Consider the following 21,490-nt stretch of genomic DNA (forward strand, 5'->3'; position numbering starts at 1 on the left):
CAGACTGGTATCTTGTCATGTACATGATGTGAATGTACTTTAGACTAGTATCGTGTCACGTACATGTTGTTTATGTATTTTAGACTGAACAAGCTGTGAATATATTTTAGACTGGTATCTTGTCATGAACATGCTGTGAATATAGTTTAGACTGGTATCTTGTCATGTACAAGCTGTGAATGTACTTTAGACTGGTATCTTGTCATGAACAAGTTGTAAATGTATTTTAGACTGGTATCTTGTCATGTACAAGATGTGAATGTACTTTAGACTGGTATCTTGTCATGAACAAGTTGTAAATGTACTCTAGACTGGTATCTTGTCATGAACATGCTGTGAATGTACTTTAGACTGGTATCTTGTTTATGAACATGCTGTGAATGTACTTTTGACTGGTATCTTGTCATGTACAAGTTGTGAATGTACTTTTGACTGTACAAGCTGTGAATATATATTAGACTGGTATCTTGTCATGTACAAGCTGTGAATATAATTTAGACTGGTATCTTGTCATGTAAAAGCTCAACACATATCAAAAGATTTATCAAACAAATATCTAAACTATAAATGAAACAGAGAACATAAAAATGTTCACATGTCAGGCCAAAAGATACCTGTTGAGTGAATGCCATTAAAGGTGTTTTTGTTGTTTATGTTGCAGAGAGGTTGACATTAAATAAAGTGCTGAAAATAACCAGTTTATCTTTGATTATTCCCAAAAATTGTAAAGATTTTTTCCTATCAGCTTGTTTTTTATGAAAAACATCAGTGTATTGTTATCATCTAAAAATGTGAATTTCTTGACAGGTTTCTTGCATTTTCCCCAATTTTCTTATGGTAACCATCCTAAAATGTGTCAATTTAAAAAGCATGGGTTATTCTTCACATGTTCAAGTCATAGATATCACAACATAGTGTGATTAAAAATAAAATCTGTACTTTCGAAACTAATAAACATTTTTGATTTTCTTTAAATTTTTTGTTTGTTTGTTTCATTTTACGCCTTTTTCTAACAGTATTACAGTCATATAGGCGGGTAGTTTCCTAACCATCGTTCCTGGAGAGTTACACCAGTACTAGACTACCTTCCTCCGCGCTAAACTACCAAAGCATCTCCCGGGGATCGAACCCACGCCAGAGAGTTAACTGGATTAGAAGTCATCGACTCTAACCCCTCGACCACGGAGGCGGTTGATTTTCTTTAAAAAAAATCTTAAAAATATTAAATCTTCAGGAAATGTTGCCAGTATGAGTAGACACAAGAAGGTGTCTGTTCTATATTAGAATAAGAAAATAATTGATATTACACTCATTAGCATCTTTTCACCGAACTTGGCACAAAATACGAAATAAATTCATATTAACATCTCTTCTGACTAAATAACATCACCCATCTTACCCATTATCACAGACATTTTTTAAAAAAAAATCTTTTTCTTTAAATTTTTCTAATAACAATTTTCTATATTTCTATGTATCTTTTCAAATAGGTTTAAAACCGTATCATCTACAATAAAAAAAAAGCTAGAGTTTTACAAACCAATTAAAAATACATCTGATTTGGTAAAAAAAAAAAAGCTGTCCGAGATTCCTTTATCAATTTCTACAGAATAACAACAGTAATTCAATAGACTTCACAAAAACAAAACATGAAACGTGTTGTAAAACAAGAAAATATATATATATAAAAATTTTAGTAACAATGTGCTATGCTGTGTATTTATATCTCATGATGAAGAACAGTAGGTGTAGGTATAAGGAACATTTTATGTGACAGGTAAACGTGTAACTTGGCTGGTAGCGGAACATACGTTATTTTTTTCAAGAAACCATCTTTCCAATTATCCACAAGTCTCTGTTGGATCACTTTTCTACACAAATTCTTCAACGAATGTGGCGAACTGAAACTTTTCGTATACCATTCAAAGAATGCTTCATCGTTTGCGAGCAGTTCCGGTGGAATTCCCGGCCCCTTCCATTTTAACCAATCGATTAAGTTCAACATGTCACACTGAGCATGGAATAGTACTTTTATACACGGAACTTGGTACTTCAAATCCTCCTTATAAAGTCCTGTACTTAGAGAACTGACGCACACATAGAGAGGTGTTCTCCCTAAATTGTCTATTCTGTTAACAGTGGAAGCTGATGCTAATATACGTAACATGTCTTTTATTTTCCAGTGAGCAGCTACATGTATTGGTGCTTTTCCATTCCTGTCACTCCTGAATAATCAATCAACAAAAAGACCTGTTTCATGACAAAACCAACATAATGCTTTTGTGACCAGCATGGAACCAGACCAGCCTGTGCATCCGCGCAGTCTGATCAGGATCCATGCTGTTCCCTATCAGTTTCTCTACTTGTAATAGTGTTTGTAAGCGAACAGCATGGATCCTGATCAGACTGCAGGGATGCGCAGGCTGGTCTGGATCCATGCTGGTTGCAAACGCATTACGTTGGTTTTCTCGTGACACGGCTCAAATAAAATTCTATATCCTAGTTAAATAATATTGAAAGGAATATAATTATCCTAGTTAAACAGAAAATAAGGCATATAATTATCCAGCTTTCATGATGACCAAAATAAGATTTCTGTATATTGTTAAGAGCATGAACTGGCAACTTGGTAGAACCACCAAACATTTTGTAAGTCAGGTGCACGAGTTATAATAATAATTTCAAAGTCTCGAGTAATATTCTACACCACACAGAACTGATATGGAAAAACTTTTCAAAGCAAGTGATTTTATACCAACCAGCTCCAAAAATGCTGACAAACAGAAGGCAAATTTATAAGTAAATTTACATAATAAAATCAAATTTTATTGAAACAACTTCACTATAGATAGTTCCTGATTTTTTTTAAATACTTACCTCCCTTGCCAAAAGTGGCAGCCACTTTTTGGGGTCAATATTCTATATCATATAATTGACAAAATATGAAGAAGAAAAAATCAATAGAAACAGCTGACTTAGGTGAACTATCACATTCATTCTTACATATGAAGGAAAATATTATTTTAACAGCAATATAAAAAAGACTTTTATCAGTTTTAATGATGATAATAGAATTATAAGAGATTTTTATCTTCTCTTCGGCATATAATATATTGGGAATGACCCTTAAAATGGCAGCCAGGGGAGGTAATAACCAGTATAACCCTTAAAATGCAGCCAGGGGAGGTAAGAATTGCTATGTGAAAAGCATCTATATGAACAAGGTCTTACTGATGAACTCTGGCACCAGCAGCCAGTAACATTTCTACAGTTGCATAGCTCGAGTGTACAATAGCATTCTGAACACAGATATATAACGGAGTTTGTCCTTCTTTGTCTGCTTTGTTCAAATCAGCACCTGTAATTATAAATCAAATTTCTTGTTGGTAACTTATTTTCTCATTAATCAAGAATTTTTTTTTTGATAAAATCATTCATTTTGTTTGTTTGTTATTCTGTGTTTTTTACACCAATTTCAACACCTTTTTGGGGTCAAATCTATTGGTCGGTACATATAACCACCATTCTTACATGGACAATCACCATTAATGACCAATTTCTTACAAAATGCTGACTACTAATCCCACATGATGCTGAATCATTGGTGGGAGATAAATGACCATTACACTCAATATATCAGATCAACTGTCACAGAAATATTATACCTAGCCTAGTTACTCAATATTCAAATACATTTACCAAGAAAATATACATAACTTGTACTACAAATCTTTTCCAAAAAAACAATACCAAAATATTATCATATAACTTGGTGATTTGGGTATTTATCATACCTTAATGTATATTATGATAACTATACTGACCGGCTTGAGTAAGAATATCAACAAGAACTGGTCTACCATGGTAGGCAGCTTTATACAATGCTGTACAACCATTCCTATCAGTCATGTTAATATCAGCTCCAGCTTTCAACAATATCTGAAATTATAAACAGTTTGTGAAATCATTAACAGTATGTAAAATCATTGAACAATATTTGAAATCATAAACAATCGTAAGTAATATCTGAAATCATAAACAATATCTGAAATCATAAACAATATATTAAATCATAAACAATATCTGAAATCATAAACAATATCTGAAATCATAAACCATATATCTGAAATCATAAACAATATATTAAATCATAAACAATATATTAAATCATAAACAATATCTGAAATCATAAACAATATCTGAAATCATAAACAATATCTGAAATCATAAACAATATCTGAAATCATAAACAATATCTGAAATCATTAACTATATCTGAAAACATAAACCATATCTGAAATCATTTACAATATCTGGAATCATAAACAATATCTGGAATCATTAACAATATCTGGAATCATTAGCAATATCTGAAATCATTAACAAGTTTTATTGACAGAAAAACCTATGCTACTAGTATAAAGCCATGCCAGGCTGTAAATAGATACAGTCAGACCTAACTATAACATTGATTGCTCAGTTTTAGAATCTTATGTTTGAAGATCCTTACAATAACCCTTACCCTGTTTGATTGAAATGTAGTAAGCATCTTTCCCTAGAAAGAACCTGGCCTTTCTGCACATCTGTGCAGTCTCGACAAAACTCTATACTGTTGGCTGACCAACTTCAAAATTTTTATCTTCCCTAAGGTTGGTAATGGACAGTTCCAATAATGGAAAATACATTTACACAAGTCCATTTCACAAAATTTGAGAAAATCACAAGGTAAAAACTGTACCTACCATTGATATTTCTACATGATTGAGAGAGACGGCTGCAATCAGAGGTGTAGTACTGTCTTTAACACTCGGTACAGCTGGATTGCTCCATGGGTAGTTAAAATTGGCACCAGCACTAATTAGAGCTCGAACCCCTTCTCTATCGTTGGCCATCACAGCAAGGTGAAGGTCACGCTCCTTTTGGGGCATGTTCAACGAAACATGGTGAAGTTTAGTCGACTTCGAATTACCCATAATGCCTGCAATAAACATAATATAACATTATGTTACAAAATGTAATGTAATAACATGTAATGCTGTAAAAAATACAATAGGTGTCAAGACAGCATGCTGGAATATTCTCAGTGCTTGATAGTAAAACAAGAGTCTGGATAATGTAGAATTTTCTTAGTTCAAAAAGTGCCATAATTTTGTTTAAATCCATAGTTGAGTAATGGGCCTGATACAGTGACCCCTTAGTAAGCTAGGTCGAGTTATGAGCCTTGGAAAGAGATAGCCTATTATGCTATTAAATAATTATGTAAAGTTTCAACCCATTCTCTTCAATAGTTTTGGAGTTACATGTACCAACTTGCTTGCAAAAAACCAAACGAGAGTGCAACACCGACGCCTGGGTGAGTACAATAGCTTTTCCTATTGATAATTCTATGAATAGCTTACAGCTTCAAACACAATTAAAGTTAAACTAAAATAAATTTTACAAAAACAGACGTCTTAAACACTCCTTCTACAGAATCTCATAATTCATACCTTACCCTATCTACCTTTTATCACAAAAACAACATACATGGTATATAAGCTAATTTAAGTTTGGCCAGCTAGAACATCCATACAGTCTGACCAGGCTCTTTACTGTTATTAGTTTAATTTTTGTTTGTTTTTTTTTACTGCGAACCAACACAATTTATGTCAGTGGTTTTTTTTTAACGCATCCTAACACAATTTACATGTAGGTCATACAGCTTTCTTTTTTTTTCTTTTTTCAGTATTGAAATCATTGACACTTTGAATAGATTGTTCCAAATTTTAAGTAGGGCTAGTCCATTACACCAATTCAACAAGTTAATGGTTAATTCAAATAATATGATACACCTATTCCTTTTATATTTAAACCTTTGATCACATCTCCATACTCATACAAAAAGCAACACAATAGTAATAAAATAAAATAATAATTACATATACATGTACATGTAAAGGTTATTCTTGACCAAATATTGTCTAAGTTGACACTTTATCTTACGGAAAAAAAAACTATTTAACCATTCCTTCATGAGGATATTGTGAAAAATGGCCGTTTACATTGAAAAGTCTCCTGTTACAAGTTCAAACTGCTATGAAACTATAAAAAATGCTTTAATACTGATGAAACTTGGCACAAATGTTGACTGGACCATAGCCTCAGTAACAGCCTGCTCAATCATAAATTTCCTGTAACATTGGCAACAGTGCGACGTCTCAAAATTGCCAAAAATCACTATTTTGTGCATTGTTTTTTTTCATCAAAACTGATTTCAAACTGCTGCAACTATTCAATGGATTGAGTTAGGAAAAGGCTTTTCAGCATTGGTTACACGTTACCTTATGATCGACCTGCAGCCATTTTCAGCCTGTCGCATGTCCAAAATTTTCTTGGCGATGAGGGAGGCTGCCGCCCCCCTTCAAACCCCCGAAACAGAAGGGGGCACATCCCCCTTCTGGCAACTCCCTAATCAGCTAATGTACCTTTTTGATGGGGGGAGGCACTGAAAAAATGGTCACTTTTTTATCAACATTTCTCAAACAAAAAAGTGTGTTTGGGGCCTAAATAGGGCTTGTTTCACTGTTTGAGGCCTCAAAAAGGGGGGGGGGGGGGGGGGGGGGGGGGGGGGGGTCGCAAAGCCGTCAAAACAAGTCCATATGAGGTAAAGGGTTAAGTCACAAAAAAAACATTAAAAACCAATATGTTTGAGAAAAAAAATTAATTCAAATTCACTGAGATCTTGTTGAACCAGTCGCAACTCCTTGAAATTAACAACCACCTCCAAACCAAGTCCTTGAACATTTTTTTTTCACATGAATATTGACCACATAGAAAACATGGCAAGAAAAAACAACCTACTGGTATGTAGAAGTCTCAACACTTGCTAATTGGAATCAATGTTAACTATAGAGAATAAAAAGAAGGAGGATATGTGCTAATGAATACATGGATGATTTTCCACTTTTCCAGAATGTCTACAGTAGTTTTTCTTACTAAATTTATTTTGAAAAATTTCATTAACACATACTTTTGTTTGATCAAAGAGATACCAAAAAAATCACAAGTCAGATGTTACTTATTAGCATGCCTTAACTTTAAACTTATCTTCAATTTAAAACATAGCAGTTAGATTTTTCTAATATTCATCATAGGAGGCATAATACAATGTAGTTAATTTAGTTACATGGGGCATTTTTATAAAAATATTCCAGATTGGGTAAAAGTAAAACTGCAACCGCCTAGATACAAACATTTGTATTTTCCAAATATTTTCCTTTTTTCTCTTCCATTTCTTCTTAAGACTAGTGTTCTCTTTTGGGGAAAATTTCAAAATACTTTGTAGATACATGACTGACTAAAAAACCAGACATGTAACTTGACCGATTGAAATCTAAACATGCAGTGCAGACCATGATCTACACAGACATGTCAGCTGATCTTGGTCTGCACTGGTCACAATGTTAAAATATGTTACTTCTAGTAAACATGTTCCATTGAACTATTTCATTCATAAACCTGTTTCTGAACTAAAGCCTTTGATAAAAGAAGCTAATACTGATGCCAAAAAGGATGCATTTACCACAATTGTAACACAAAAAAAATCTAATTTGGTAGCATTTTTTTGGCATTGCCTTTTTCCATTTTTATTTTGTAGCTTCCATTACATATTTGATTCATAATATTAGAGACAATTTCAATCTGCTACACATTTTGGTTGTAATGCCAACAACACATACAATGACGGTTCACTCTGCCATTATTTCCAACAGATGAACCTAGTACTACTGTACATTTCCTATCATAATGTGCCTCTATTATTATACCCTTGCAAAGTGAGCATTTCTATATTTCATTATAGTAAACATAACCACAGTTAGCTTTTCAAATTTCTTCTTAAACAGTGAGAGATACATGTACAATGTATATATCATATTATTGCATAATAATAAAAGAACACTCCATAGCAGAAAAGTACTGACACAGAAAAGTACTTAAACAAGACCAAAAACAAACAATTTTGTTGGACTGCCATCCTCAACTGTATGATATACAACACTGATTGTACAGTGTAGAGCAAAAAGGAAATTACACTTGAGATAAAATTACATGACAATATCATTTGGTAATTATTTATGAATTCAAGTGGAGGCATACATATTTATGCTCAATTGAAAGATTAAATTTACTGAATCCAGACAGACCAGAAATGGATTGATGTTTTGTTTGATTTTATGGCTCACCAACACAATTTAGGTCACAGGGATTTCCCCAGGATTTTTTTTAAGCGCTACATTTTTTTAATAAGACGGGGGTGGGTGCGGGAGGGGGTCTTGACCCCCATACCGCGTGTCGAAAATTTTTGCCATTTAAGGTGTCAAGATACTGCTGTGGGCTGTTTTAAAACAAATAATGAAAGTTTTTCACTTGATAAACATTTTCTTAATTTTTATTATTTACCTTTTCCATTTCCAACAATTCAAATAAATAAACAATTATATATAAACACAAGTTCACAACATGTGATCAACATTTATATGTATGTGTGTGTCCCATTTAAATGAGTATATTTCAGTTGTTTTTTCTTCATTAACATCATTAAAAGTGGGCCTGTCTTCTAGGTTTGTTGTCCTTCCATGCCTTGACTGCCTTCTCAAAGTTGAAAGATTCTAATGGGGGTCCTTAAAGGGAGACGGCAAGAAGATAGTTTAGAACTTTAACAGAGAGACAATTCCTGTTTTCAGTCTTAACTCTCTTCAGGCAGCTGAATCCTCGCTCAAAATCTGAAATGAATAAATGAAAGTAATCATTTATGTTAACCTCATGTCTTTTATTTATATTGTTTGTTTGATGTGAATATTTGAAAATTTAAAACTTCAAGCCTGTTTAAACTTAACTAAGTAAAAATTTGAAATGTTAAAAAAACTTCTAGCAAAGTGTTACACATCTGCAACTGTCATTGGAATTTCATTAATGTTCAAGAATGAATGAATTTAATAATGCTTACATGCAGTAGAGGTTGGGAGAGGGAGGCCCACAGCAGCAATTCTGTAAAGAGCTGGATGACTGGTAGAAAGGTTGCCAGTAATCCAGGTCATGGTCTGGTCGGCTGACTGATCAGTCCCCTCTAAACTGGCACGTACCTGGTGCCAGTGGCTGCGGCACTGCTCCATATCTACACCAAAGTGCCTGGCCAGCTCCTGTATGTTCTGACAAACCAATGCTAAGGGGTAGGACAGTAGATTGCACTTCACAAAGCTGTCCATGAACAGGCTCGATTAAAGAGGGCCTGCAAAGTTAATATTTTTTTCATTTTTGGGATTCACTGAACAGACACAGATTACAAGATATGTTTAATTAAAAAAGAAAATGACCAATTGGCTGTCACTAAGTGGGATTGTTGATGTAAAGTTTTTGTTGTTGTTTTCACTCATTTGCAAGTTGATAATGAACAGTCGTAAATGTTTCCAATGTTAAAGTAGCCATCAACCAAATTTATTTCTGAATATCTATGCAGTTTAATCCAAGAGTAAAAAAAGAAAAAAAAGCAAAATGATCCTGAGACAGTTTCAACGACATTGCTCACAAAAAAAACTCTTAAAATTGATAGTGAACTAGGCTTCCCTTATTCATGTTAGACATATTATTTTTTGAAATCTTAATACTACAGTACTGCTTAGACGTAACGATCATAAGAAAGTTAAAGATGAAATTGAACATTACACTTCTATCAAGACAATTAACCCATTCACCCCTAAATATCAAACTGTTATATCGCATGTCAATTAATGCCAATTATATTATCAAAGCAATAAAAGTTATTACACCTACCTGAAACATGTAAATATCACACATGCCGCGGTTAAATTGCACCCATCTCAATACACGGTAATTGACAACACCTAAAAGTGCACAAACAGTCGTCTGCAGACATCGATGACAGGTGTCTGTGACGTCACACAGTATAAAGGCAATCAGTGTATCGGGTTGTGTATACGCCTCGGGTAATTATCTACACAGGACATGTATATTGGCTTGTTTATTTGGCTAATTGGGGTTAACTTATAGACACAGAAGAAAGGGATATCGGTCATTTTTTAAAGCGCTATGATAATTTTAAGCGCATCGGGATTTCTTGTTCTGAAATTTTAGCGCATCGGCGCCGATGCGCTAAAAGCGCCTGGGGAATTCCCTGGACGGTCATTTGGCGCCAAACAGGAAAGATGATTTTGGCTAACCTCTGATGTTACAAACTTAAATGAATACCAGGGGGTCAAAATCACCTCACCTGTGTGAGCCAAGAGATGCAAGGAGTCCAGGAAACGAACCAATTTAGTCACCCCTTACAATCAAGCAAGAATAAACAGTGGCAGGCTGTAATTCTGATGGGTGGGACAGATCAGATAAACTGAGAGTTACTGTTTGGGTGGGACAGATCAGATAAACTGAGAGTTACTGTTTGGGTGGGACAGATCAGATAAACTGAGAGTTACTGTTTGGGTGGGACAGATCAGATAAACTGAGAGTTACTGTTTTATTTGGAAATACTTATTGTGAGATATACATTTATGAATTAATTAAAGATCTTACAAAATAACTGTTTGGAATCAGTGACTATTAAGATCCTAAAATCTTAAACAATACAGTTATATATACAGGCCTTTTTTATATAGTTTCACTGTTAATACAAATAATACAGTCAGCAATAATGTGATTGATGATTTTTAAGAAGTATTTGGGGGTTCCTGCATGTACGTCTAAAATATTGAAATCAGGGCCCGATAGTTATTGATACATTGTATTATATATTAATATATAAACCTTTTATGAAAGAAAACAATGAGCAATAACTTCAAAATCATATGCAAAAGAGAGTGCTACTTGTAAACTGCACTTTCTCATCTATGAAGTTTCAAGTTGATACCAATAATACTTTTTCAGTTATGTTCCACACAAATACTAAACACGAAAAATTACAAAGGGCAATAACTCCTTAATTCTGTAACAGAGAGTTATGGTTCATTAGCACTGCACTTCTCCTCCATGAGATGTATCCAATTGTCAAGTTTCAAGTTAATAATTCTAATACATTTTGAGAAATGATCAAGACAAAATATATAATAGTATATACATGTATATATATAAAATCACAAATCACTCCAAAATTATGCTGCATAATGCACTTTAGGAGAGTTATGGTGCTTAGACACTGCACTTCTCCTGTATGTAATAAATCCATCTTAGAAGATGAACCTTCTTTATTTTTTGAGATATGCCTCATAATATAAAGAGCATAAATTCTTAAAGTATCCAAAAACGAGTTATGGTTCTTGGGCACTGCACTTCAACTCCATCTATCTTGGAAGTTTTAATTGATACCTTCAATATTTTTGAGTTACCATATGTTCCAGACAAATTTAAAAGGACAATAACTAATCTATATCTAATATAAAATCTTTATCAAAGTCACTCTGCCTCTGGCAAGGGATAAGAAATTGATGACAAAAAAAAATTGATGTAATGTGCAAACTTTCAATTTTTTTTTCTAAACAAAATAATGTATCGTACAATTGTAATCCAGACCATCTAACAGACTCTTCCCCAGTGCAATGGAAGGGATAGCTGAGAATAATAAGAGCTTTTGTCGGTCCCTGCACTGGAGGTCTAGGCACCAAAGAAGCAGTTGAGGCTTTATTTTAGATAAGACCCTGGGGTCTAAACCAGGAGTATATATAGTACTAAGGCTCATTAAGTATTGATGTACTATATTACTATATAAAATATAGACAGTGATAAACAAAGGGGTCTATACCAGGTAATTGCTGCTGAGGATACATGTATAATCAACTTGCTGAAAATGTGACATTTAACAGGGATTTTACCATCTTGACTACCTTGCAAGGTGTGACTTTTATAAGGAGGGTAGTCCAACGGTGAACTTATTGTACTACGCATCGAGATTTATTGTGTTTTTTTGTGTAAGGGCAACATCTCCCCTCGAAACTACAAGGAGGGGTGACAATCCTACAGGGATAAAAAAAATTTGATCCACCCATCCTGCATGGTAAGCTACTCATCCTGTATTTTGGGCATGTTTTTCAAAATAAATCTCCCGATGCAATAGAAGTTAGAACCTCGCTGATGCAATCAACCTCTAAACTTTTTCATAATCAGTTTCTTCACACAAATTTAACTAAGGATAATAGGAAACAAAGATTGTGTTTTAGATTATGTATAATCACACACTTTATAGGGCATTGCTGTGCACGTTCCAGTTACACCCCTATCCAATAAACAATGCGTATAGTGCACAATTTATACATAACCTTAAACACAAGCTTTGTTTCTCCTCTCCCTTTGTTAAATGTAAACAAACTGATTATGAAAATTCTAGCTTCCTATAACATCAGATAATTTTCACTCATCCTACCGGACAAGTATTCTACCATTTTGTACTTCACTACTTGTCCTGCATCGATCTCTACTCATAAATATGAAAGGACTAGTGGAATTTTCGATCCCAGTCCTACTGTCTCAAATTTTAGTAGGAGGCATGACAACCCAAATGTCTATGTCTTAACTATTGCCTGTTTGTGAAGTCAGTTTTACAAATGAATAGTGCAGCCGTATGCGTATTCTGTATGTTGTACGGTAGTCAGACTATTCTCTCCCTTACCAGTTCCTCCCTTTCCAGTTCCTCCCCTGACGTTTCCTCCCTGACGGTTCTCTCCCTATTTTGGGGGAGAACCGTCTGTATATTTGCAAATAAGCAGACAGTTCCTCCCCATCTTTATATTTATTAATACATTATTATTGAAGTATTTAGATGTTTAATAAATGGATTAGTTTATTATTAAATTATTATATTAATTGGTATAAATTAGAGAGAAAAAAATAATTTTATTTGAGTATTTAGATGTTTAATCAGAACATGAGCATGTTTATGATTAATTGATATAGATTAGATTAAAAAAGTATTTTTAGCATATAAATATATAATTCTGATTTTTTTTATTAGATCTAACGTATACTTTTTAATGTGTTTAATTTACTTGATTAGGATAATGATTCGATATTTATAATTGGGTGAGTTTTTTTTGTTTTTGTTTTTTTTAATAAATAAGAAAAAAAATTAAATAAAAAATAATTAATAAATTTTAATCGCTAAATTTCATATTTTTGTATAATGAAGAAAGGAGTTCAATACACATGTGGGTTAAGTTTGCTGCCAGAGATAATTATAAGGTGTTTATTAATTCATTATTCAAGAAGTAATCTAATGATTAAATAACTGTGAATTTAAGGTGTTGATAAACACATATTTAAATTAGTTATTTGGTAATATATATTGTTTCATTTTAATGGCTACATGTTCTTTAATCAATTTTGTATAAAAGTAAATGTGAATTTATTTTATTTCATTTATGTGATTGCATACCAGTTGTTGCTTATTTATTTTCTATAACATACTTGTTGCCACCTTATTCGCTATTTAACAAATTAATGAATATCACTAGAACTTCACATAATTACAGGTGAATGTATATTAATCACAGTCCAATAATCTTAACCTCTCACTAGGATTAAAATATCTGAAAAAGGTGTTAAATTTACAAACAATTTTCAGAATCAAATAAACACTTTACTTAATATCAAATACATTCTTTAAATAATCTTCAAGAAATATTATTAGATTAAGTCAAAACTAAAAATCATGATAACTAACAAGTACAAATTGGGGGAGAACTGTCAGCATATTTCAAATTTGGGAGAGAACCGTCAGGGGAGGAAATGGTTTGGGAGAGAACCGTCAGAACTGGTAAGGGAGAGAATAGTCTGTCATTCATGTTGTACGAACCTGACAATTGATGGCATAATAAATAAGCAACACATCTTAATATCACAATAGAACTAAATAACTTCACACGAATGAAAAGTAACAGCATAACCAATTTTGCAAAACATTAAATGTGGAAATGTATATTTAACAGTTTAACTGATTAAGCCTATTAACAGTAAGACTAAGACGTTATTTTGCAGATTTATTTCGCATGGATCGTGGTTGCTACAGCATATTCAACTCTGATCAAATGTCATAAATGTATCTGGGAAGTCTTTCGTTCACGGTGATAAATAAAATCTCAAAAATACAATTAATCACTCACGCAATTTAAGTTTTTATCTCTGTAATTCTCCATCTGTTGACATTTTGCGAGATGTGTTCGATTTTTACTCAAGGCCGAATCGAGGTTTGTTTCGCGACGCAAAGAAAATATTTGAGTCCCTGTATAGATCAAACACTCCTATTGATTTTCATGCAGACATGACACGGACTTGAGAATTTACACCCACGTTAAGTTTTGTCACTAAATTACTGTGTCATGCATGTAAATATCTCAGTTAGCAGAGAATCATCCAAAACATTTTAAATCAACTGTTTTTGTCCTAAATATTTTGGATTTTTAAAGCTAGTACAACCTGAAAAGCGGTACCTCCTTAATTAAGTCTAATTAACTTGTCATTGACTTGTCACATTGTTCAAAGGTTCCATGATAACCGCAGTATGATCACATATATTCAAAATTTCAAAATTTCACATTGCCATGATTAAATATTGAATGCTAGTTGGCGTGGACGGTAACTTGCACTTTCCAGTACCGCCCATGAACAGGCTCAATCAAACCGACCCTGCAGCATTTTCAATTTTGTCGTTTTGGACGTTATTTTTAGGGATTCCGTTTCTCTCTATTTTAGTAAATTAAAGTCCGTGATAGCACTTGACATAAAATCAACAAGGAAGGATCTATTTGACCTTTCCAAAGCTTTTTGCTTTGTATAATTGTGAAAACATTTTTGTTTTAAAAATCATTAGTTCTAGATTACTATGAGCCTTATTGACGTTATATATGTTTTGCTACATGTCATTTTGCAACCGAACATATAGGAACTAGGTCTTTTTCCTTATAAAATATGATAAACCAAAATTGGATTTTTTCAAAATTTTATTACTCGAGTCTTTTGAGTTTTGTTGTGCAGGTATTTGCCCAAGGAAGGACATGTTTAAATATTAGGAATAACAGGCCCTGCCAACATATCCCTGGGAAATACCACTTGTTACAGTTTGGCATCCTGAATAAAAATATATATTTATCTATACTCTTGAATTGCTGTAGTTTTCAAAGAAGTTTTTTTTATCCATTTGTAAGCTTTTATCCCTGACTTTGGTTGGAGCTTATATCGAATCCTGCTTAGAAGTCTAGGTGCACTGTAGTGTTTGTTTGTTTATCTGGGTTTTACGCCATGGTTAAGTCATTTCTCGAAGGTTGATTCACTTTAAACCAGCTTTATAGATAACTAACCAGTAATTACCAATGTCTCCGAAAGTGACCGGCTACTTATTCCAAATGCTTTAAAAATCAGTGGTTATCTCTGGTAGTGATGAACTCATCGGCAATTACACGTAAGTTGAGTGGATCTGTCCAGTTAACACCATTAGATTGTTCAAACTACTTGAAACATTGTTGATCTCAGGTAAGTCTTAATTCTTCTGAACGCCGAGAATGTCCTTTCACTGGAAGCATTAGTAGCAGGCATTACTAATAAAATCTTTAACAACACAACGACCTCAGAGAACAGTGCTCGTTCTAGCATCGACTGTTCTGACGCAAATTTCAAAAAGCCGGGTAGAGTAACAGTACTATTTTCTGATTTGTCAAAATGTGAAGCTGCACATCTAAGATGTCTCGGTTAATATTGTTACCACAGAAATCACAAACAAAACCAAGTTCTCTAGTGGACTCGGTCTTCAAAGGTTGTGCGGCCTTTTTAAGTAAATTCTCCACGTTTTGAAGAACGCGATATCCCGGTTGGTCAAATCTCTCTTTAACACTGGCGATGGCAAGATCGATTGCTTCAAAGTGGCCGGAACACGTCCAGCACTGTAACGGGGTTGTAGCCAACACCGTGCCCCATCTCGAATCGTGTGGGTGCCTTTCACTTCCGCGGAACATTTGGATCGTTAACACCGACTTTGAAGTTTAATCTATAAAGAATCAAAACTGTCGTCTGATCTCATGTCTATCAAACTATCTAGAGTCCGCTTTGCTAGCCGCTGGCCCTCTGATGCTGACAATGAAACTTGTTGAGGAGATTTGCTGAGGTTGTCTGTCAATGCTAGGATGTCGTGTGCAAACATTACACCGCAAAAGTACTCAAACTTGACTTCGTAGGACCCCTACATATACCTGGTCAATTAATTGTGTCCAGTTGTTTCTTCGTGTCATGTTTGTATATAACCGCGCATTGCATAAGGGCCCAGTTAAGTGTCAAATTGCTAATCAGCGATGCGTGCTTTTTTTGTTTATGTGTTGTTTTTTTACTCATTTTTGGCCAAAATATTGGTCCGGCCAAGGCCGGACCGGCCGGACCATCGACGACGGCCTTGTTATTGACAATTAGATTCATGTCCGAGATCGATGCTCTATTAAAGCACAGACCTGTACACTATATATTGTACATTATAAATAGAAATAAGGAAATGTTTGCTATCATCCCCCTAATGTTAAGTAAAATAGTTTAAAGCAATGGTCAATTGTAAGCGGATAGAAAAGATACAAATGACATCATGGAACTTGTTCTTTTTAAATCGTCTGTCTTGTAGAGGGTCAATCTAATCGACTAAACATTTATCTTATTATGGTTTGTTGTCATTGCTCTTGAAAACCTTTTCAGGGTTTTTACTATCTAATCCATATTTTACTTAATTATATTTAACCCTTTCGCTGCCAGAGGGTTATTGTTTTATTGTTCACCTATTTGCCAGAGGATTTTCTAAGAAATTACTATATTATTAATTAATATAATTATTATTATTTGTTATTAGTATTATAATAATTATTTATGTTTCCAAATCTGTTAGTATAATAATTATTATTGTCGATGGTATAATTTTCTTTATATTTATTATTATTTTTATAATTATTATTATTAATTTATTATTATAACTATTATTTTTATAGAAACGGCTAAAGCCGTCCATATGGCAATACGCCGAAAATAACAGGGACGGCTTAAGCCGTCCCTATGGCAGTGAAAGGGTTAATATGCTGTTAATTGTCTTTTCAAGAACGGCAACTTATTCCTTTTCTGATGAGCGTAAAAAAACACCATGCCTCTTTTGTTGTTTTTTATGACTCTTTTGATTTTTTTTTTTTTTATACCGAAATCTCCGGATTTATTAGGTTATGGACTGGTCAAAATTCATTACAGGGCAAGTCATTCAATTAAATGAATTTCACTATAAAAATCAACAGGCGAGAGCGAATGCAGCCCCCGAAAACGGCCAGCCACACGAGACCACAGATATTGGGCAAGAAGGGATTTGACAATCGTAACAAGATTGTTGGACGTATCTATGACAACTTAATTTGCAAGGAATACGAAATGGGCCATTGAAGGCAATGCTACAGATAGTGAAAAAATACAAATAAAGTAATTTGCTGTGGTAAGGTCTAGTTTAAAATTGCATGAACTGTAATTATTGTAAATCATTACATGTGTGTGCATGTAAGGAAGTAAAATATATATGACTTACCAGTTTACCATTTCATGTTAATTGTTTAATTCTGCATTAGCCGGTGCTGGGGGGGGGGCTTGGACTTTGACTTGCACATACTACAACCGAAATATTTTATTGCAAAAAATAAATAAAATGGAGGTACTGTTAACCAGATAGTAAAAACGATATTACATATTTATGTCATTTTGGCAAATATGTTTATAAAAAATGTGTGAACCTCAATCAATTCGGTTTCTTTCTCCGATTGCTTCTTTAGTCCCATTCCAAGACGGTGTCCCTCTGTGTTCTTTCAATTACACTGCAGCGTGTCTTTGTATCAAAGCGAGCCTGCAACATTTCCAATTTTGACGTGTTGGGCTTCCTTTGGGGATTCTTATTTTCTCGCCACATCAGCATTGTGTAAAAATCGCCCCGTATATAAAATCAGAGATGTTATATTTCCGATCCTTAAAGATCGTTCAACACAACATTATTGTTGTGTGTGTGGTATTTTTAGTTTTAACTATTCGGCATTTTCTAGTTGGGTGGTTCCAATATTCCTTCTTGTATAATGTTGAATCAGCCTTAGGATATGTTGCCTGCTTTTTAACTTTGTCTTTTGACGTTCTATCTGTGATATGCAGGCTTCATAACCTCTGATCCCCGTTCAAAATTCCATTTTGTTTAGTTCTGCCCATTGTTTTCACAGCTTTCCATTACTTGAGGAACATACGCCGCTTTTCAAGGAAGTGTCACATTGAAGTTTCCATGATAACGCCATATGAACACATCTGCAGATGTTTCTAAATTCAAAATTTAACCATTTCATGTTTAACTCTGCTTAAGCCGGTGCTAGGGGGCGTGGACGGTAGTTTGCACTTGTCATTATCGTCCATGAACAGGCTCAATCAAACCGAGCCTGCAACATTTTTAATTTTGACGTGTTGGGCTTTCTAATGGGATTCTTATTTTCTCTATTTTGTATTCACTGATTTTTAAATTGTCTTTGAATCTGACTTTTTATTTACTACTTGAGTATCCACACATGATGTTGTATATCGTGCAATGTTTGGGAAATGCACGGTGTGAAAGTGGCTGTGCTTTTTTTCGAAACTTTGTTCCACTTTTGATGAATACGAAATACTGATGTATATCCTGGCAACTCTGTTTGGTATACTATGTACAAAATATAAACAACCACATATGAAACCACTGTTTATTTAGTTCAAACATATTTTTATTCAGTAACTTATACACAAAAAACAACATTTCAATATAATGCAGTTCTAGATTTTGGCTAGAAGCGAAACCTTACAGAAGCTGTCATCTAACAATATTATTTTTTACAGCCAGTGGTTGTTGAATGTACATGTAGTAGGAAAATACAGTTTTGAATACTAAAGAAAGAAATTCTGAAAGAGAATGAGATAGACGAATTTAACCACTGTGTGACAAAATAATTTCATACAAGCAATATATCTATAGGATTAAACCAGCTTAACCAGTTCAACGTTTTGATTGTCCAAAAGGGAATTAAAACATTCTAAATACTGATGGTGATTTATAATCAGGGATTTATCTAAATGTATGATTTTCCTAAAAAGGACATCCCGTAAATCCCCATACATGGATTTGTTTTTATTAGTATTATTTCAGTTTGATTTACGCGTATGTACGTAAATGCACTAAATGACTGTGAAAAATATGAAACTTCTCTCATATTTTTGCGTTAATTGCAATGCCTCGAGACCATTGCATCAAACAGCACTGAAAAACGCAGAGTAACCATTGTCTGTCAAAAATGCTATGTGTCATGATATTCAACTTTTACATTAAAGTCTCTCAATTCATGATGACGAATTGGTCAATATGTTGTTGATTTTTATTTGACCTTAGAACTCTGCATGAGACATTGCCACAGTGGCATGAATTTTGCACGCAACACTATGCCTCAAAATGTTGAACATTTGTGCTAATTAATATAACAATACTCTCAACGCGTGTAAAAATGGGCTTTTTTCCCGTTAACTTGACCTTTAACCAAGGGATACTGTTCATAGGTGTAGATGTAAAGAATTATCAAGAGAAGATATTCTCCAGATATTTTTTACCTGGAGACCTGGTTTATGCTCAAACTAGGCATGATCCCATAATAAAACCGTCTGTTATTTTTTAAAAAACGGACATATGAAAAGAGAAAAAATTTAATTCTTGATTAAAGGTCCAAGGTACTACATGCGAAATTTAAAGTGGTGTATATTTAACTAGACAAGTAACTCATTAAAACTTTTTTTACCGATGGTTGTCATGGTCATCATCCTGACAAAATATTTAGTGCAAAATGTAAGATCTCCACAATGATCGCGGTGATGATCATGATGATGATCGTAGTGGAAATGATCATGATGGTGATCGTAGTGGAAATGATATCATGATGATGATCGTAGTGGAAATGATATCATGATGATGATCGTAGTGGAAATGATCATGATGATGATCGTAGTGGAAATGATCATGATGATGATCGTAGTGGAAACGATCATGATGATGATTGTTGTGGAAATGATCATCATGATGATCGTAGTGGAAATGATCATGATGATGATCGTAGTGGAAATGATCATGATGATGATCGTAGTGGAAATGATATCATGATGATGATCGTAGTGGAAATGATCATGATGATGATCGTAGTGGAAACGATCATGATGATGATTGTTGTGGAAATGATCATCATGATGATCGTAGTGGAAATGATTATGATGATGATTGTAGTGGAAATGATCATCATGATGATCGTAGTGGAAACGATCATGATGATGATCGTAGTGAAAATGATCATGGGATGATGATAGTAGTGGAAATGATAATCATGATGATCGTAGTGGAAATGATTATGATGAATATCGTAGTGGAAATGATCATGATGAATATCGTAGTGGAAATGATCATGATGAATATCGTACGTAGTGGAAATGATCATGAAGATTTTAATAATGATAATAAAAGAAGATAACAACTACTCAACTCATCGTAATTATAAATATCATCGTCTTTAGAACAAGACTTTTATTTCTTACTATTATTATTATTATTATTATTACATGTATTATAAACATTGTCTTTTAAAACAAGACTTCAAAAAGAAAACAAGATGTAAATTGCTATAATTAAACATAATTACACGAACACTAAATGCTGAAAATGTACTGTTATTTACAGAGATATTTACAAAGATATTCATATAAATAATCTATATCTTCTCAGTTATGTCATTGTACTGTAGTGCGAAAACACCAGACTGACCTATAGTTTTCACATATGTTATGTCATTTTTGGCGACAGTGCTAAATGTTACACTGAAAGACATATATACATGTATGATTATTTGCTAATATATTGTAAGAAAAAATAAGATTAATATGTGATTCACAAAATAAACTAAAACCTCCTTGATAAAGACGGGTTTATCCTCTCGAAACGTTGAAGGTTGATGACATTTGTTCAACAATTAGAAAGATATATGGTCGGGTAGATTATTTTTATTTTAAGGACTTGTATTATATCATAATATATTGACATACATTATTAAAACTACAAATGCATCTCTAGTTGTTATTTTTATATATAGTTCTATACACATTTTTTAAATGGTATAAACGATAACAAATAATTTTGAGCAAGATAAATACAATGATGATGATGATGATGATGATGATGATGATGATGATGATGATGATGATGATGATAATGATGATGATGATGATGGTCGCAGTGGTGATAATTAGCAAGGCAATGATAAGAAAAAGATAAATTAAAATTACAAAAAAAAACATCATCGTTGTAATGATGATGATAAAAAATTGTAATACATCAAGTATCATAATCATTCAGTACCATTATTAGAATTTTTATGATCAATACTTTCATTATTATTATTATTATTATTATTAT

At 33.5% G+C, this 21,490-nt stretch overlaps 2 protein-coding genes across 3 annotated transcripts; both read right to left on the reverse strand.

The window, feature by feature from the left end:
* Positions 1 to 371: 371 nt before the first annotated feature.
* Positions 372 to 14,235, reverse strand: LOC132731574 (serine/threonine-protein phosphatase 6 regulatory ankyrin repeat subunit B-like). Its single transcript, XM_060717806.1, has 5 exons — positions 14,145 to 14,235; positions 4,743 to 4,978; positions 3,825 to 3,939; positions 3,232 to 3,358; positions 372 to 2,225 (listed from the first exon to the last, which is right to left on the reverse strand). Exons 2-5 carry the CDS (start codon positions 4,971 to 4,973, stop codon positions 1,721 to 1,723), a joined length of 978 nt encoding a protein of 325 aa, XP_060573789.1. The 5' UTR covers positions 4,974 to 4,978; positions 14,145 to 14,235; the 3' UTR covers positions 372 to 1,720.
* On the reverse strand, positions 8,244 to 10,167 carry LOC132730027 (uncharacterized). 2 transcript variants are annotated; one of them, XR_009625719.1, is made up of 3 exons: positions 9,811 to 10,167; positions 8,987 to 9,268; positions 8,244 to 8,762 (listed from the first exon to the last, which is right to left on the reverse strand). XR_009625719.1 is itself a non-coding variant. In XM_060715908.1 (2 exons), exons 1-2 carry the CDS (start codon positions 9,243 to 9,245, stop codon positions 8,662 to 8,664), a joined length of 360 nt encoding a protein of 119 aa, XP_060571891.1. In that variant the 5' UTR covers positions 9,246 to 9,674; the 3' UTR covers positions 8,244 to 8,661. The 2 variants fall into 2 exon arrangements, 1 of the variants encoding a protein (XP_060571891.1); XM_060715908.1 differs by lacking the exon at positions 9,811 to 10,167 and having other exon boundaries at positions 8,987 to 9,674.
* Positions 14,236 to 21,490: the final 7,255 nt, after the last annotated feature.

Source organism: Ruditapes philippinarum, unplaced genomic scaffold (assembly GCF_026571515.1).
Source record: "Ruditapes philippinarum isolate M1 unplaced genomic scaffold, ASM2657151v2 ctg5_1_1_1_1, whole genome shotgun sequence".
In the NCBI taxonomy this organism is placed as follows: Eukaryota; Metazoa; Mollusca; class Bivalvia; order Venerida; family Veneridae; genus Ruditapes; species Ruditapes philippinarum.